General features: G+C 43.5%; 1 protein-coding gene across 4 annotated transcripts in view; it reads right to left on the bottom strand.

Moving 5' to 3' along the window:
* LOC126278187 (protein croquemort-like) overlaps positions 1–18,931 on the bottom strand; it is a 717,452-nt gene that overhangs the window by 47,574 nt on the left and 650,947 nt on the right. For all 4 annotated transcript variants that reach the window (XM_049978100.1, XM_049978101.1, XM_049978099.1 and 1 more), the window contains exon 7: positions 14,099–14,390. In XM_049978100.1, the coding sequence (XP_049834057.1) occupies positions 14,099–14,390 (292 nt within the window). The remainder of the gene's footprint in view (positions 1–14,098; positions 14,391–18,931) is intronic.

Consider the following 18,931-nt stretch of genomic DNA (forward strand, 5'->3'; position numbering starts at 1 on the left):
AACGATGGTACCGCCCACAGGAAATTATCATTGCTGGCTGTGTGTAGGTCGAGGTTCAGTACAGGATGGAAGCCCTTCTTTAATGTAGATAGCTGCAAGACAATGCCGATTGTATCAGATTACAAGGTTGGTACTTATCTCCTGATTCCTGTAAGAATTGAATACGTGGCCGCAATACTACGAATCAATATGAAAAGTATGGTACACGTGGAATCACTAAGAATAAAGGCTGCTAACTGAAGTACATTTTTTGCTGAAACGATTAAGCAAAAACGCAATGCATCTACTAACAAAGTTTCATGCAAGATGATAGTGTAAGCTACTGCAGAGCAGTGCTTCCGAGTTCATAAGTACTAACATCCCGTTGACAAAGAGGTCATTAAAGATGGCGCACGAACTGGTTGGAGGAATATGGGGTAGATCAACCCTGCACGTGAAAACGGAAGCATCTAGTACTTGACTTAAGCGATATATGGAGAGCAAATAAACGCTGCTTATGAGTGAACGTATACAGATTAAGTTACGATCCTCCCCAGCCAAGTCTGGTCTCCTAAGCACTTTGCCACTTGGCTCCGTATGGCACCGTTTGGAGTCATTAACAAGTCAGCCTAAACCGGAATGAATACGTCGAAGGTATCCAAGAAAGTGTTGGGATCGTAACAGACTCATGCAGCCCACTCCAAAGTCTAGCAAACAGGCATAAATGCTAATTATTTCAAGAGAGATTCTCGTGCTTTCAAGATAGACAATGCAAAAATTTTACTGCTTCCAACGCAGATGTTGCATAGGGACGTTTAAATAACGCAAGAGTGTTCAAAGGAAATTTCAACCTACACAAATTCACCTTTACTGACGATAATGGGATAGAACTGGGCACTGGAAACAGAGGATGCAACCAGCGCGCAGCGCTCGACGCTACTGTCAATCTCGCTGTACGTGATGAGACATGTGAGCCACCCACCCTCACAGTAATTACCGCATTCGATATGTCTCTTCATTTCAACAAAGTTTGTTTTCACCATACGTGATGAGCTGTGTGCTGCAGTACAAATCCACATACTACAACCATAAAATTTGCAGGCTTTGCTTTCAGACTGTATTGCGTCCGTAAGTAACGCAATTACTAGCAACGTTTGGCAGTGTCGCCAGAATGTTGTTCCGGGGCCCAGTCCCTCTGAGCGAAGTAGTTCGTAGTAGACCTCTGTGACGTAGTAGACCTCTGTGACGTAGTAGACCTCTGTGACGTAGTAGACCTCTGTGACGTAGTAGACCTCTGTGACGTAGTAGACCTCTGTGACGTAGTAGACCTCTGTGACGTAGTAGACCTCTGTGACGTAGTAGACCTCTGTGACGTAGTAGACCTCTGTGACGTAGTAGACCTCTGTGACGTAGTAGACTTTTCTTTTCTGTTCTGTAACTAGCGAGTTTGCAGTAACTGTCTGCAGCTGTGACAGAAAACTGGGAACAACCAATCTTCGTATGAAGCATTCCCTTCTGCGCACTGTAAAGTAGATAACATGGATGCAGATATCCTCGGAGTAGTGAAGCAAATTAAATCACTTAACAAAATCAAGTCTTCTGGTCCAGAATGAATACCAATCAGGTTCCTTTCAGAGTACGCTGATACAATAGCTCCATACTTAACAATCACGTACAATCGTTCGCTCGATGGAAGATCCGTACCCAAAGACTGGAAAGTTTCGCAGGTCACACCAACATTCAGGAAAGGTAGTAGGAGTAATCCAATAAATTACAGACCCACATCATTAACGCCGATATGCAGCAGAGTTCTGGACTACATAGTGTGTTCGAACATTGTGAATTACCTCGATGCAAACTGTCTACTGACATACAGCTAAGAAGGATTTACAAAAAATCGTTCTTGTGAAACAACTAACTCTTTCCTCGTACAAACTGTTGAGTGCTATTGACATGGGATTTCAAACTGATCCCGTATTTATGGATTTCCGGAAGACTTTCACTACAAGCCGCTTATGTGATACAGTGTCGAAATTGTATGCCTATGTGATATCGTCTCAGTTATGTGACTGTGAAGGTGAATTCCTGTGACAGAGGTCACAGTTCGTAGTAACTGACGAAAAGTCATCGAGTAAAATAGAAGTGATTTCTGGCGTCCTCCAAGGTAGTGTTACAGGCCCTTTGCTGTTCCTTATCTATATAAACGGTTTGGGAGACAATCTGAGTAGCCGTCTTTGGTTGTTTGCGAAAGATGCTTTCGTTTAGCTACTAGTAAAGTCATCAGAAGATCAAAATAAATTGCAAAACAATTTATAAAAATGTATATATGGTGCGAAAATTGGCAATTGACCCTAAGTAACGAAAAGTGTGAAGTCATCTGCGCGGGTGCTAAAAGGAATCCGTTGAACTTCGGTTAGACGATAAATCAGTCATATCTAAAGGCTGTAAATTCAAATACCTAGGGATTACGACTACGAACAACTTAAATTGGAAGGTACACACAGAAAACGTAACAGATCTACTAAGGAGACTGCCTACACTACGTACTCTTTTGGAATACTGCTGCGCGGTGTGGGATCCTTACCAGATAGGAAATACGGAGTACATCGACAAATTTCAAAGGGGGAGCGCGTTTTGTATTATCGCGAAATGGGGGAGAGAGCGTCACTGAAATGATACAGGATTTGAGATGGACATAATTAAAACAAAGGCGCATTTCGTTGCTGAGGAATCTTCTCACGAAATTCCAATCACCAACATTCTCCAAAAGTATTTTGTTGACGCCGTCCTACATAGAGAGAAACGATCACCATGATAAAAAAAGGGAACTCAGTGCTCGTACGGAAATATATGCCGGGTGGCCAAAAAGTCAGTATAAATTTGAAAACTTAATAAACAACGGAATAATGTAGAGAGAGAGATAAAAATTGACACATATGCTTGGAATGACATGGGGCTTTATTAGAACCAACAAAAAAAAAAAAACACCCCACATTGCTAGACGCGTGAAAGATCTCTTGCGCGAGTCGTTTGGTGATGATCGTGTGCTCAGCCGCCACTTTCGTCATGCTTGAGCTCCAGGCCCCCAGACCTCAGTCCGTGCGATTACTGGCATTGGGGTTACCTCAAGCCGCAAGTGTATCGTGAGCGACCGACATCTCTAGGGATGCTGAAAGACAACATCCGACGCCAATGCCTCACCATAACTCCGGACATGCTTTACAGTGCTGTTGACAACATTATTCATCGACTACAGCTATTGTTGAGGAATGATGGTGGACATATTGAGCATTTCCTGTAAAGAACCTCATCTTTGGTTTGTCTTACTTTGTTATGTTACTTATTGCTTTTCTGATCAGATGAAGCGCCATCTGTCGAACATTTTTTGAACTTTCGTAGTTTTTGGTTCTAATAAAACCCCATGTGATTCCAAGCATGGTGTGTCAATTTGTACCCCTATATCTACATTATTCTGTGATTTATTCAGTTTCAAATTTATACTGACTTTTTGATCACCCGGTATGTATTCGTTCTTTCCGCGCTCTATACGAGATTGGAATAACACAGAATTGTGAAGGTGGTTCGATAAACCCTTTGCCGGGCACTTAAATGTGATTCTGAGAGTACCCATGTAGATGTAGATATTACTGACTGGTAAGTAATAGACGATGGTCAGAAACTGCAAGTGAGTTAACCACCTGTAAACGCGGTGGCGCAGAACCTGCAGGCGGACACAGTGGATGTGTGGAGCCCACGTCACGGCGCCAACGGCAGAGTCCGGGCGCCTGCCTGCGGATCAATACGGCACTGCGTGACGCGGCAGCAGCAGCAGCAGCAGACAGAACGTGCCCCGCCAGCGGATGGCGTGCTCTGGCCTACCCCACGACGGACTATCTCGCGCCTCTGTTCGCCCAGTTGGCGTCCAGCCAGCCCAGCCGGCCACGAGATCAAGCAGCCGCGGCACAGTTTACGGCGAGAGCGGAAGAGCTGAGCGCAACGCCAGCACACTTATTCACTCGCGTGCAATGAGCGAGTGAGATAGAGAGACATGCAGAGAGCAACCTTTTTATTAAACTTGAGTGAACAGGGGACAGCCTTCGTGCGGAACTCATTCTCGGACAGGAGGCAATTACACTATCCACTGTTTTACGAGATACAGTTTCTTCGCGTGAACAGAGTTCAGTAACTGACGTTTTCTGTAAATGATACAAACCCTAAATTATGAGCGCATTATCTCATTTAGGCGAACATTAGCGTGGCAGGGGCTGCTTGTCATACTGTTTAACAACCGTGGCTTCAGTCGCACCATTGTGACAAACACAATCATAGCGTGTCATAGTTGTGCACTGAACTCTCGTCATCGTTGTAAGAGGTGGTCAGTATACTCATTGCACTGCTGTACTTGAAAAATTACATCAAAGGCTTTTTAAGAAACGCTTGACAATTGTTCTGCGTGAGACACAGGAAAAAAGCAGCTTCGAGGAAGATCTATACCCCAAGTACAGAGTTTATGGTAATCTTATGTACACAAAGCATGTCGTTCGTATGTCGGATCACAGCATATGACAAAGTGCGCTCTACTGCAAACTAAGCCAAGTGGGAAGTCAAGTTTGATTTATTGCTCACTTAGAAACCTTTGCCTTACATTTTTATAATAGCTCGTTCATTTTGCAGCTTTTCGTTTACATTACCAAAGATACTCCGTTCAAATGTTTCAAATGGCTCTGAGCACTATGGGACTTAACGTCTGAGGTCATCAGTCCCCTAGAGCTTAGGATTACTTAAACCTAACCAACCTAAGGACATCACACACATCCATGCCCGAGGTAGGATTCAAACCTGCGTCCGTAGCGGTCGCGCGGTTCCAGACTGTAGCGCCTAGAACCGTTCGGTCACTTCGGCCGGCTGAAGATATTCCGTAGTGGCATTCCTCAAGCTAGTGTTAAAGGCTCTTATGCTGTTCCTTATCTATATAAACGATTTAGGAGACAATCAAAGCAACCATCTTAGGTTGGTTTGCAGATGATGCTGTCGTATATCATCTAGCAAACTCACCAGAAGATCAAAACAAATTGCAAAACGATTTAGGAAAGATATATGTATGGTGCAAAAATTGGCAGCTGACCCTAAATAACGAAAAGTGTCAGGTCATCCACGTAAGTGTTGAAAGGAATTCTTTATACTTTGGATTACACGATGAATCAGTCAAATATAAATGCCGTAAATTCAACAAAATACCTAGGAATTACAATTACGAACAACTTAAATTGGAAAGAACACACAGAAAATATGGGGAAGTCTAATCAACGACAGCGTTTTACTGACAGGACATTTAGAAAATTTAACAAATCTGCTAAGGAGACTGCCGACAGTACGCTTCTCCGTCTTTGAGTACCGCTCCGCGGTTTGGGATCCTTACCAGCTACGATTAACGGACGAGGAAGTTCGAAGAAAAGCAGCATGTTTTGTATTATCTCGAAATAGAGAAGATAGTGCCACTGAAATGATACAGGATTTGTGTTGGACATCTTTTAAATAGAGCCGTTTTTCGTTGCAACGGAATCTTCTCACCAAATTCCAATCACCGATTTTCTCCTCCGAATGCGAAAATATTTTGTTGACGCCGACCATAGTAGGGAGAAACGATCATCATAATACAATAAGGGAAATCAGAACTCGCACGAAAAAATATAGATATTCGTTTTTTCCGCCTGTTGTACGAGATTGGAATAACATAATTGTGAATGTGGTTCCATGAACCATCTGCCAGAGACTTAAATGTGATGTGCAGAGTATCGATGTAGTTGTACAAACAGCAATAAGTTTTCTGCAATTACAATGGAAGTAATAATAAATTAAACATGCATTAGAAATTAAAAGAAAATCAAATAATACTAGGATTTTAAGATGATACGATGACAGATGGTAGGAAATACTTGAATAGAAAGAGGGAGAGAAATGTTACCGTATCTGAGCCAGTCTACTCTGAAAGCGTCGGAACTACTTCGAACCTTGCAGTCCCGCTTCCCTACAATTTAATTTACGAATTAATACTTCTAAACACTATTTAAAACACGCACACACACACACTAATATATATATATATATATATATATATATATATATATATATATATATATATATATATATATATATATATATATATATATATATATATATACCTATTAGGCATATAGGCATATTGTGGAACGCGCAGTAATGTTTGAGTATAAGAAGATCCTCAAAGACACCGTCGAGGCTACCTTAATGTAATGTGTGACATCACTACTCTCAAATAGTAAACTTCCGTGATGCACCGACCTCCCTACACATATATCATTCAGTCATTGCATTCACCCAATAACGGATTGAAAGAAGAAAGCCGTGGTAATGGTTTGCCATTTATCCGTCACATTTACTTACAACTGCTCTGAAAGAATTTGAATTCATGGATGCGGCTGAACAACAAAAAACACCATCAGAAACTATACTCATTATCCAGTTATCATAGGACAGATGAAGTAGTACACACAGTACTGAATTCCTATTTATGTTCGGTAAGGTACTGTAGAATATGTCAGACCGTATTTTCAATACTAACTCCCTCCCAAAAATATGACTGGCTCAGATGCGGTAACATTTTCCCCCCTCTTTTTATCCAATTATTTCCTGCCATCTGTCTTCGTATCATCTTAAAATTCTAATATTGTTTGTTTTTTCTTTTAATTTCTAATGCATTTTTAATTTATTATTACGTCTATTGTAATTGCTGAAAACTATTATTGCTGTTTGTACATCTACAACTGCATGGACACTTGCAGCTGCTTCCAACTAACCACGGTTTCACAAGACGACACGAACGAACACAAAATGTACTACGCACATGTGCATACTCTATTCTGTAATACACAAAGAAAAACATTTCCTAGTGATCTGCAAATCATTAGACAATGTTTTCCTCTTTAATATTATCATTGTCTGACACGCACCGACGGAAAAATGAGACAATGTGCTCAGTTTTTCATTTGCATCATTTGTATTTTTAATTAACTCATCCATAGCTGTAATAAATGTAACATAGCTTCCAGATTTACAGTACATGACTAAAGGTGTTTCATCCAACAGATATCAAGTGCAAAGTTTGTTTCAGTAGCATGGCAACGATAAATATCTGCACAGTGCCAAAAATACCTACTCTTTCCCCAACAGAAAATTTGTTTATATGGAATAGGCAGAAGTCGATAGGTGTAAATTGTTTTCAATATGATGGATAGAGTAGATCTTCCGGCAATTTGTACTAAATACCCCCAGTTTTGCCATTGATGATGCATCGTCTTTATTAGATTTATCTTGCAGAACACAGTACGACTGCATGCTGTGTTCTAGTTTTGGGCTTGTGGCACGTTATAAGATAAGGATATGTGAGCCTTTGTTTGCGAAATGATCGTTGCATCACCACAGGACGTAATGGAAATGAAAATGCCGTGTGGCTAGGGCCTTCCGTCGTGTAGACCGTTTGCCTGGTGCATGTATGTCGATTTGACGCCATTTCGGCGACTTGCGTGTCGATGGGGATGAAATAATGGTAAGGGCAACACAACACCCAGTACCGGAGAAGAGAAAATCCCGACCCAGCCGAGAATCGAACCCGGGCCGTTAGGTATGACATTCCGACGCGCTGACCACTGAGCTAACAGGGGGAGCACACAGGACGTAATGCAATCTTTCATCCCGATGCAGTTTTCATCTACACTGGGTTAAGGTGTGAAATGACTGATCAACCAAAAACTGTCATGATGTCATGTGACTCGTTTCTGCTGCCTTTGTTTGAATTTTCTGGTTTTAATGTATTTTTTGTAATATTTGAAACAGTTATAGTTGGAATTATTAATGCAGTTTTCCAGAATTGCGATTAAATTTGAAAATGCGTCGAAACTAGTAAAGCAACCTTTTAGAAATTGTTATTGTTTTATTGACTGGCTTGGCCAGCGGTTGTTGTATCAAACATTTTAAATTTCATTCAGTCACACTCCTTGGCAGTTATGTCGAAATACAAGAACTGTGACTTCCGTAGATTTCCACAACCTGTCTCTTAATATTCGTTGGTTATATTCTTTTACATACCCGTTACCAAATAGATTTGAGTATAATGTGAAATTTCTTTATTTTCTCCTGGTCTGTACATTAGTTTCTCAGTAGAATTTTGAACTAAAATTTTCCTTAATGCAGTTTGTTGTCCCTCTCGGATTTCTTCAGGCTGTCTCCGTTGTTGAGTGTGGCATAACAACACTGGTTTCATGATTTTGTTGTAATAAGTCAGTTTGGTGTTCTCTGAGATGAATTTACTGTTATAGACGTCTCTTGGAAGCCTGAAGCTGATTTCACTTTGTAACAACGAATTTCGTAACCAGTCCTTTCTGGAAAGTTTCCTGGGTCGTTTCGCCTAAATGTTTGAAATGAGAAACGTTCTGGATTTTCCCCTATTTCGGTTTTGTAAATAGAATTTCCATTTGAACTGCTAATTCAAAGCAGTCCATCCCAATATGAGTTGATGGTAAATTCACTGGTTCGTCAATTATTGCCACTTTTGATTTACTGAAAAGCAATGGGGAGAGTCCATCACATGGTCTCACTCCAGTTTTGATTTACTGTACTTAATTTCTCCCGAACAGCACAGTTATCTTAATGTTGTTGTCGTCTTCAGTCCTGAGACTGGTTTGATGCAGCTCCCCATGCTACTCTATCCTGTGCAAGCTTCTTCATCTCCCAGTACCTACTGCAACCTACATCCTTCTGAATCTGCTTAGTGTATTCATCTCTTGGTCTCCCTCTACGATTTTTACCCTCCACCCTGCCCTCCAATGCTAAATTTGTGATCCCTTGATGCCTCAAAACATGTCCTACCAACCGATCCCTTCTTCTAGTCAAGTTGTGCCACAAACTTCTCTTCCCCTCAATCCTATTCAATAGCTCTTCATTAGTTACGTGATCTACCCACCTAATCTTCAACAGTCTTCTGTAGCACCACATTTCGAAAGTTTCTATTCTCTTCTTGTCCAAACTATTATCCACGTTTCACTTCCATACATAGCTACACTTCATACAAATACTTTCAGAAACGACTTCCTGACACACAAATCTATACTCGATGTTAACAAATTCTCTTTTTCAGAAACGCTTTCCTTGCCATTGCCAGTCTACATTTTATATCCTCTCTACTTCGACCATCATCAGTTATTTTGCTCCGCAAATAGCTAAATTCCTTTACTACTTCAAGTGTCTCATTTCCTAATCTAATTCCCTCAGCATCACCCGATTTAATTTGACTACATTCCATTATCCTCGTTTTGCTTTTGTTGGTGTTCATCTTATATTCTCCTTTCAAGACACTGTCCATTTCGTTTAACTGCTCTTCCAAGTCCTTTGCCGTCTCTGACAGAATTACAATGTCATCGGTGAACCTCAACGTTTTTACTTCTTCTCCATGAATTTTAATACCTACTCCAAATTTTTCTTTTGTTTCCTTTACTGCTTGCTCAATATACAGATTGAATAACATCGGGGAGAGGCTACAAGCCTGTCTCACTCCTTTCCCAACCACTGCTTCCCTGTAATGCCCCTCGACTCTTATGACTGCCATCTGGTTTCTGTACAAATTGTAAATAGCCTTTCGCTCCCTGTATTTTACCCCTGCCACCTTCAGAATTTGAAAGAGTATTCCAGTCAACATTGTCAAAAGCTTTCTGTAAGTCTATAAATGCTAGAAACGTAGGTTTGCCTTTTCTTTATCTTTCATCTAAGATAAGTCGTAAGGTCAGTATAGCCTCACGTGTTCCAACATTTCTACGGAATCCAAACTGATCCTCCCCGAGGTCCACATCTACCAGTTTTTCCATTCGTCTGTAAAGAATTCGCGTTAGTATTTTGCAGCTGTGACTTATTAAACTGATAGTTTGGTAATTTTCACATCTGTCAGCACTTGCTTTCTATGGAATTGGAATTATTATATTCTTCTTGAAGTCTGAGGGTATTTCGCCTGTCTCATACATCTTGCTCACCAGATGGTAGTGTTTTGTCATGACTGGCTCTCCCAAGGCCGTCAGTAGTTCTAATGGAATGTTGTCGACTCCGGGGGCCTTGTTTCGACTCAGGTCTTTCAGTGCTCGGTCAAACTCTTCACGCAGTATCTTATCTCCCATTTTGTCTTCATCTACATCCTCTTCAATTTCCATAATATTGTCCTCAAGTACATCGCCCTTGTATAAACCTTCTATATACTCTTTCCACCTTTCTGCCTTCCCTTCGTTGCTTAGAACTGGGTTTCCGTCTGAGCTCTTGATATTCATGCAAGTGGTTCTCTTCTCTCCAAAGGTCTCTTTAATTTTCCTGTAAGCAGTATCTATCTTAGCCCTAGTGAGATAAGCTTCTACATCCTTACATTTGTCCTCTAGCCATCCCTGCTTAACCATTTTGCACTTCCTGTCGATCTCATTTTTAAGACGTTTGTATTCCTTTTTGCCTGCTTCATTTACTGCATTTTTATATTTTCTCCTTTCATCATTTTAATTCAATATTTCTTGTGTTACCCAAGGATTTCTAGCAGCCCTCGTCTTTTTACCTACTTTCTCCTCTGCTGCCTTCATGACTTCATCCCTCAGAGCTACCCATTCTTCTTGTACTGTGTTTCTTTCCCCCATTCCTGTCAATTGTTCCCTTATGCTCTCCTTGAAACTCTGTACAACCTCTGGTTCTTTCAGCTTATCCAGATCCGATGTCCGTAAATTCCCACCTTTTTGCAGTTTTTTTCAGTTTTAACCTACAGTTCATAACCAATAGATTGTGGTCAGAGTCCACATCTGCCCCTGGAAATGTCCTACAATTTTATAACCTGATTCCTAAATCTCTGCCTTACCATTATATATTCTGTTTGATACCTTTTAGTATCTACAGGATTCTTCCATGTATACAACCTTCGTTTATGATTCTTGAACCCAGTGTTAGCTATGATTAAGTTATGCTCTGTGCAAAATTCTACCAGACTGCTTCCTCTTTCATTTCTTAGCCCCAATCCGTAATCACCTACTATGTTTCCTTCTCTCCCTTTTCCTACTTACGAATTCCAGTCACCCATGACTATTAAATTTTCGTCTCCCTTCAGTACCTGAATAATTTCTTTTATCTGGTCATACATTTCATCAATTTCTTCATCATCTGCAGAGCTACTTGGCATATAAACTTGTACTACTGTAGTAGGCATGGGCTTTGTGTCTATCTTGGCCACAATAATGCGTTCACTATGCTGTTTGTAGTAGCTTACCCGCACTGCTATTTTTTATTCATTATTAAACCTACTCCTGCATTACCCCTATTTGATTTTATGTTTATAAACCTGTAGTCACCTGACCACAAGTCTTGTTCCTCCTGCCACCGAACTTCACTAATTCGCACTATATCTAACTTTAACCTATCCATTTCCCTTTTTAAATTTTCTAACCTACCTGCCCGATTAAGGGATCTGACATTCCACGCTCCGATCCGTAGAACGCCAGTTTTCTTTCTCCTGATAACGACATCCTCTTTAGTAGTCCCCGCCCGGAGATCCGAATTGGGGAATATTTTACTCAAGAGGAGGCCATCATCATTTAACCATACAGTGAAGCTGAATGCCCTCGGGAAAAGTTACGGCCGTAGTTTCCCCTTGCTTTCAGCCGTTCGCATTACCAGCACAGCAAGGCCGTTTTGGTTAATATTGCAAGGCCAGATCAGTCAATCATCCAGACTGTTGCCCCTGCAACTACTGAAAATGCTGCTGCCCTCTTCAGGAACCACATGTTTGTCTGGCCTCTCAACAGATACCCCTCCGTTGTGGTTGCACCTACGGTACGGCCATCTGTATCGCTGAGGCACGCAAGCCTCCCCACCAACGGCAAGGTCCATGGTTCATGGTTTATCTTAATAGTTACGTTAAATATCGTGCATCCACAAAAGGATCCCTTCGGGTCACAAAGAACAGTTATCGAACATTTTTGGTACATCTACATGCATACATACATAGGAAGCTAACGATACGGTGCGTGGCGGAGGGAACCCTGTGTCACTGGTAGTAGTATCCTTTTGTCTTCCACTCGAAGTCAAAGAGAGGGGAAAACGTTGCCTCAGTGAGAGCCCTAATTTGCCTTATCTTCGTGGTCCTTACGCGAAATGTACTTTGCCGTGAGTAGGATCGTTCCAAATTCAGCTTCAAATGCCGGTTCTCTAAATTTTCTCAGTAGTTTTGCCGGAAAAGAACGTCGCCCTCCCTCCAGTGATTTGCTTTTGAGTTCCCGGAGCATCTCCGTAACACGTGTTGTTCGAACCTCTGATAGCAAATGTAGAAGCCCGCCTCTGAATTGGATCGATGTTTTCCTTAAATCCGACCACGTGGAGATCCCAAACACTCTAGCAGATCTCAGGAATGGGGTGCACTAGTGTTCCGTATGCTGTCTCCTTTACATATGAGCCACACTTTCATAAACCCCTCCAAACAGCCCCAAGTCTATCATTGCCCGTCCTCACTACAATTATCACTTGCTCGTTCCGCTGCGTGTCTCTTTCCGACATCAGGCCTTGTTATTCACTCTACCTGACAGTGTCGAGCAGCACAGCTAGTGCTGTATTCGAGAGTAACTTGATTGTAATTCCTAATGATCTGAATTGAGATACATTTTTGTACGTTTAGGCCAAGATGCCATTCATCAGAGCAGCTATAAATTTTGTCTAGCAAGGGTAGGCAACAACGTCGCGGTCACGCATTTACTTCTTCAGTCTTTGTAAGCTTTTAGTAGGCCTTTAACTCAACTTTATGTGCAAGTAGTAAGGAATTATTCTGCAAGTTCCGAGAAAATCTCAAGAGAAGGTTTCTCCGACCACTGTGTAACTGATGTACCTGTGTGCAGGTGCTGCTGTTAAGACGTTATGGACAAGAGGTTAGCGTTCAGAGGTAGCAAGCAGGTGCTGGGCGAAGCGACAGGTCGATTCCTGCTACCACTTTCTAGTCTATTTTTTTCCATCACTCATCACATTAATTTATATGACATTTGAGATGTAATATAATGAAAACAAACCACGTGCATTTTCATGAACCAGTTATGAATTTCATTTATTATTTGACTGTTAAGTGTTTTTAAATAAATTTTCATGGACGACGGACAGGCCTGGAAAGCCTAAGTCAAGCCTCGATAATTAATGAAATGAATTATGCTACTCGCAACCAGTAATACAGTAAGTGACAATGTGCCAGACCGCAAGAGCAATGTACAATTAGTCATCGGATGAGCTCTCGACATCAGATGTTGCAGGATGGTTTTTGTCATAGACACATGGAAAACAAATAGTACACGCGCCCACACGCGCCCGCACACGCCCGCACACGCGCACGGCCGTCTTATGGAGCTGAATGCCAATCACTTGACAACCATGAACTCCTACTTCCCAACACCTACACACAGATTCTTAAGCCACACAACAGACACGTAAAACTTCTCTTACGATTTTCTCGGAGTTGCCACAGTAGTGCACTCTATTATTTGCAGCCGGCCGCGGTGGTCTACCGGTTTTAGGCGCTCAGTCCGGAGCGGCGCGGCTGCTACGGTCGCAGGTTCGAATCCTGCCTCGGGCATGGATGTGTGTGATGTCCTTAGGTTAGTTAGGTTTAAGTAGTTCTAAGTTCTAGGGGACTGATGACCTTAGAAGTGAAGTCCCATAGTGCTCAGAACCATTCGAAGCATCTATTATTTTCACGTTATGTTTCTGTAATTGTCTGCTACTGGCGTACTAAGTCGAAAGTGAATGTGTGATCCCAACATCTTGGCTTCCCCTTTTAAGTCATCCTGTATCCTCGTACAGTCACTAAGCTGCGACACCCACCTGTACGCTGTTGAAAAATCAGCACACAGTAGTAGATTGCTGCCCATCCTGTCTGCCAGATAATTTATGTATATAGAAAATAACAGTGGTCATACCAGACTTTCCTGTTGCATTTTTGGCTGTACGATTTGTCCTGTTGCGGTGGAGAGGTGTTTGCAACTTGGCAGGGAGGGAGAAGGAGGGAGAGGGAGGGGGAGCCATACGCCGTACTCACCGGCTCGAGCGTGACATAGAAGCTGTGGCGGTGCTCGTCGGGGCTCATGCCGTGCACGGCGGCGGGCAGGCGCTCGTCGGCCAGGTAGAAGTGCGGGTAGGAGACGAAGGCGGGCGCGCCGTAGCGGCACGAGGACACGTTGAGCACGCCGGACGCGACGCACTCGCCGGCGCAGAAGCACTCGTTGGCCGGGTCCAGCGTGCCGTTGTCCAGCAGCGAGGGCCCGCCGGAGTAGCGGAAGCCGCGCAGCCCCAGCACCTCGTCCTCCTGCCGGAAGTCCAGCTCGATCGACCTGCGCACAGTAGCTGTCTTACAGGTTTCCGCTAGACCATACTCTCATATTCAGAAAAAAATACAACACACGCGACGACTAGATACAGGCCGTTCATATTCACAAGACTTGTACATCAGTATGTTCTGCAGAAATTATTAGCATTTGAACCATGTCGACCCGCGGTTCAAGGTCGTCATCGATATATCGGTGCAACACCACGTACCGGGAAAATGTACCTGCGGTTCCAGTTGCCGCTGTAAATCGAATGTAATGGGTCAGTGGGACTTGAGCAGAGGTGCACGATTGCTTTCAGACGTATGCGCGAACCTTACAGTGAGATCAGCGAGTCTCGAAGAGGGCACATTATCGGCATGAGAGAATGTGATGCATCCTTCCGAGAAATTGATGCTTGTGCGGGATGGAATGTTTCGGCAGTGCAACGAGTATATCCAGAATGGTTCACGGGAGGCCGAAATGGGTCAGGTCGCAGCACCCAGACCACCCCAAATATGACATAACAGAACAAATGTGCGTCCTCCTCTGCTCTGCGCAACAGTTTAACGCTGCAACTCATATTACACTGTGAGGGGTAACAATCCGTCGCCGTTTGTTACAGCATGGTCTACGGGCTACGTGCGTGTCGTCCACTTCTCCGATCCACTCTGACGAGTCTGCAGGATCATGCTAGACGGCAACGGTGTACGGAACGACGTCACTATGGATAGGGATGGCATCAGGTAGTGTTTTCTGACGAATCCAGGTCCTGTTTGTGTGGAAATCAAGGCCTCATTTTGGTTCGCCGCCGACAGAGGGGAGCGGCATCAGTGACTGCATCCGCACAAGATATACGGCACCAGCTTAAGTCCTTTAGACGTGGGGTACTATTGGGTGCAACCACAAATCACAGTTGGTGCGTCTCCAGAGCACTCTGACCAATGTGATCTAATTAAGTGACACGCTATGACGCGTAGCCTTACCCTTTCTGCACAACACCCCAGACGCCATTTTTCAACAAAACAATGCACGACCACTTCTTGCCGGACGAACATGTGCGCCCTTGGCATCACAGAGTGTCAGTATTTTGCCCTGGCCCACCAGATCACCAGATCTGCCGCCAATCGAAAATATGTGGGATATGGTAAAACTGCAACTGCAGCGCCATGACCCAATGCCGACCACCACAGATGAACTTTGGAACCTGGTGAGTGCAGCACGGATAACTATACTACAGGATGCCATTTGTGCCTTATACGCATCGATAGACAACAGGGCACATCCTGAACCGTGGTAACAAAGGCTAATCACTTCTGCAGAACACACTCTCGTACATGTCCTGTGAATATGTACGTCCTATCTTTAGTCATTCAAGGTGTTCTGTTTAGCCTGAACATGAGTGTATTAGTTGGTAAGGTACACATACGGGACTGTTTGATGATCATGGTCATGTCGCCATTTTTGTTTCGTCGCCGTATCTCCAACGCCGTAAGGATAAGGTGAGGGTGGACACGGCCGCGTGCGAAAGCATATTGTCAATAATGCTGAAAGTCATCCTCCTTTCACGTAATAACGTAATGTTTTGGTGTCATCAAGTTCTGCAGTCTTTTCTCTGCCTGTGTTGTTTCGTACTTTTTCATGCCAGGGAGGACGATCACACTGGAAACCGAAATTTAGTGTGTTTTACTTTCATTCTCACTACATATCATCTTCAGTGCATAATGTACCTGTAACACCTGTTCTCAGCATGGACGATAGCTGTGGATGTAATATTTCCAGCGGATGCAGCCTCGGGAATTGAGATGAACTTTCTTAATTCAGTTTTGCATCAGAAGCCTAAGACAGGCGGTTGAATTCAACTTCCAAAACTGACTTCAGCCGCCGTGCACGCGGACCGTTGAGACGTTGCCTCCACGTGTCGTCCTGTGGCTGCCCTCGCGATTGGCTTGTTCAGACCCAGGCACCCATGACGCGCTTGATCTGATTTTACACTTTCAGCCGGTAAAAAATTCTCGTGACCAGTAGAGAGGCGTCGTCTCTCCTGTCCTGGAGTTGGAGGAGGTGACTGGCACCACTGAAAAATTTAGCCACTTGGATGATCGTTTGGCCCCATGCAATTTTTGCGCTCCAAGTGCACAAAGTCAAGGCGTGTTGGAATTCACTTAGAAGTTTGCCAGTTGAAGTACAGTCGTAGAATAGCCTCTGAGGTGTTCAGTGGAGAGTATCATTCGCCGCTCTCCTGCGCCTTTACACGGCAATTTTAGTTGGGAGTTGCCCGAGATTTTTCGGCTTAGGAACTTCCCGTAATACTAAAGCCTTTTGTTAGGAACGTTATGGGATTTCCGTAAGCTGTAATTTTGCTCTCTTGAATGCAAAACAGCCCACAGCTGCACTAAATTATGTTTACTTTAAATCCTTAAAATCTTTACCATGGTTTCTGCTACAATAATAATACTGTTATCAGTGTAACAGTGGTAGTGGCGGAGGACATACGGTGCTGTATGTAATTTTAGTTATGTTACAAAAAGGCTTATGTCTGTTGAAGTTATTTTATTGGTCTTGACGCAGCCGCTGGGCTAAGACATTTTTCATTTATTAATGTGTATGACTTCTGAAGGAGGCTATATTGCTATAGCAGAATCCATAGTCAAGGTTTAAAATAAACAAAATTTAGTGCAACTATGGGCTGTTTTTCATCCGAGACAATTTCGTAACGGTTGCTGCCTTGATGGAAATAATGGAATTTTGCTCCCATTTAACTAAGTTCAGGTGGGGGCAGAACATATTTACTCTGACACGATTCACTTCATGCATTATCTTTACGACTTATTTTCGTATTTGCCTCTGCTCTGAGGCACAGACCAGTTCTGACGACTCAAGTTTCGGTAGAAAATAGTGAATGTTATCTTCGGCTGTTCTGTGAATGAGTCTTTTCACGTGTGAGCATACGTGCGACCACGTTGCGTACCTCACCCAGCCTAATTCCTGCAAAATAATGATGTTTATTGCAGTTTGCTCGTACAGAACCATGGCGTTAAGATTTTGTGTGTTTTACATGTTTGACCAAGTTCAGGACTACGCTCCACTACTCTGTGAATAAATGTTCTTTAACGATTTACTACTTTAAATTTTTCCTTAGTGAGCACACCAGCAGGCCGGACTACCCTCCTGTGCTCACGAACGTCATGCATAATGTAAGAGAAATATACTAGCAAGCATTTGGTAAAGTTCGATCCCAGAGCGGTCTATCTAAAGTCCAGCAGTCAGATTTCCGTTGCGGCTTTTCTTTCTGATGTTCAAATGGGTCTGAAAACTATGGGACTTAACATCTGAGGTCATCAGTCCCCTACAACCTACAACTACTTAAACCTAACTATCCTAAGGACATCGCACACATCCATGCCCGAGCCAGGATTCGAACCTGCGACCGTTGCGGTCGCGCGGTTCCAAACTGAAGCGCCTAGAACCGCTCGGTCCCACCACCCGGCAAGTCTTTGTGATGTAACTTAGGGCTCAAGTAGATTATGGTTTGTGAGACTTCACACAATTTTGGCACTCAGGACATGTAGAGAGCGCTAAGCAGTTTATTTACCCAATAGCTCAAGGTGCCCATGTAGTGGACGGATCACCATGAACAGTGTCCAGTGTCACATGCTCTCAATTCATGACACACTGCGGAGATGTTTAGAATTCAACCCTGGACATTGCCGCACTGATGACAAGGAACTTTACGCCACCGCTTCTCCTCCACACCATGGCCAAATAGAGTGAGAATTTCATCGACCACCAGCATTCGAACCGGCTGAAGTCCGAGTCGATCGCCAGCCCACACACATACGCCGACGTCGTCGGCTACGGAACGCCGGTCAGTTAAACAGTACTCAGTCTTTAAATGCCACGATTTTCAGTGTCATCAACAGTGTGATATGTTCTCACATCGGACAGAATACCTTATCTAGACTGTTACGCATTGAAGATAATCTGAACAGCGCTACGGCAGTGAAACTTCAGGTCACTAGGAGGAATCCCTCCTTCAGGCGATTTATTTCACACACCGCCTTTCAACGGGACGAACAGTGTACCTGTGCAAGTCTTCTACGGAGAACAACCAGTAGCACAGCTTCTTTCACGTACACATTGGCCTGACAGATCAGCCATCCGTGTCTACAATATAAAACGTTTCTCTCCGTCCTACAGCAGACACTGCATTCTTGGCTCTCATACTCATCCCGCGGTTGGAAATTACACGGAAGCACACGCAGGCGCTTTCATTCCCTCGCACGAAGGTTGGTTGGTTGGGGAAAGGAGACCAGACAGCGAGGCCATCGGTCTCATCGGATTAGGGAAGAACGGGGAAGGAAGTCGGCCGTGCCCATTTGAAAGGAACCATCCCGGCATTTGCCTGAAGCGATTTAGGGAAATCACGGAAAACCTAAATCAGGATGGCCGGACGCGGGATTTAACCGTCGTCCTCCCGAATGCGAGTCCAGTGTTCGCACGAAGACTACAGACTTCTGTTTCTGCACATCTACGTCTGCATATATGGTCCGCAGGTCAGTCTACAC

This window comes from Schistocerca gregaria, chromosome 6 (assembly GCF_023897955.1).
Source record: "Schistocerca gregaria isolate iqSchGreg1 chromosome 6, iqSchGreg1.2, whole genome shotgun sequence".
Classification (NCBI taxonomy): domain Eukaryota; kingdom Metazoa; phylum Arthropoda; class Insecta; order Orthoptera; family Acrididae; genus Schistocerca; species Schistocerca gregaria.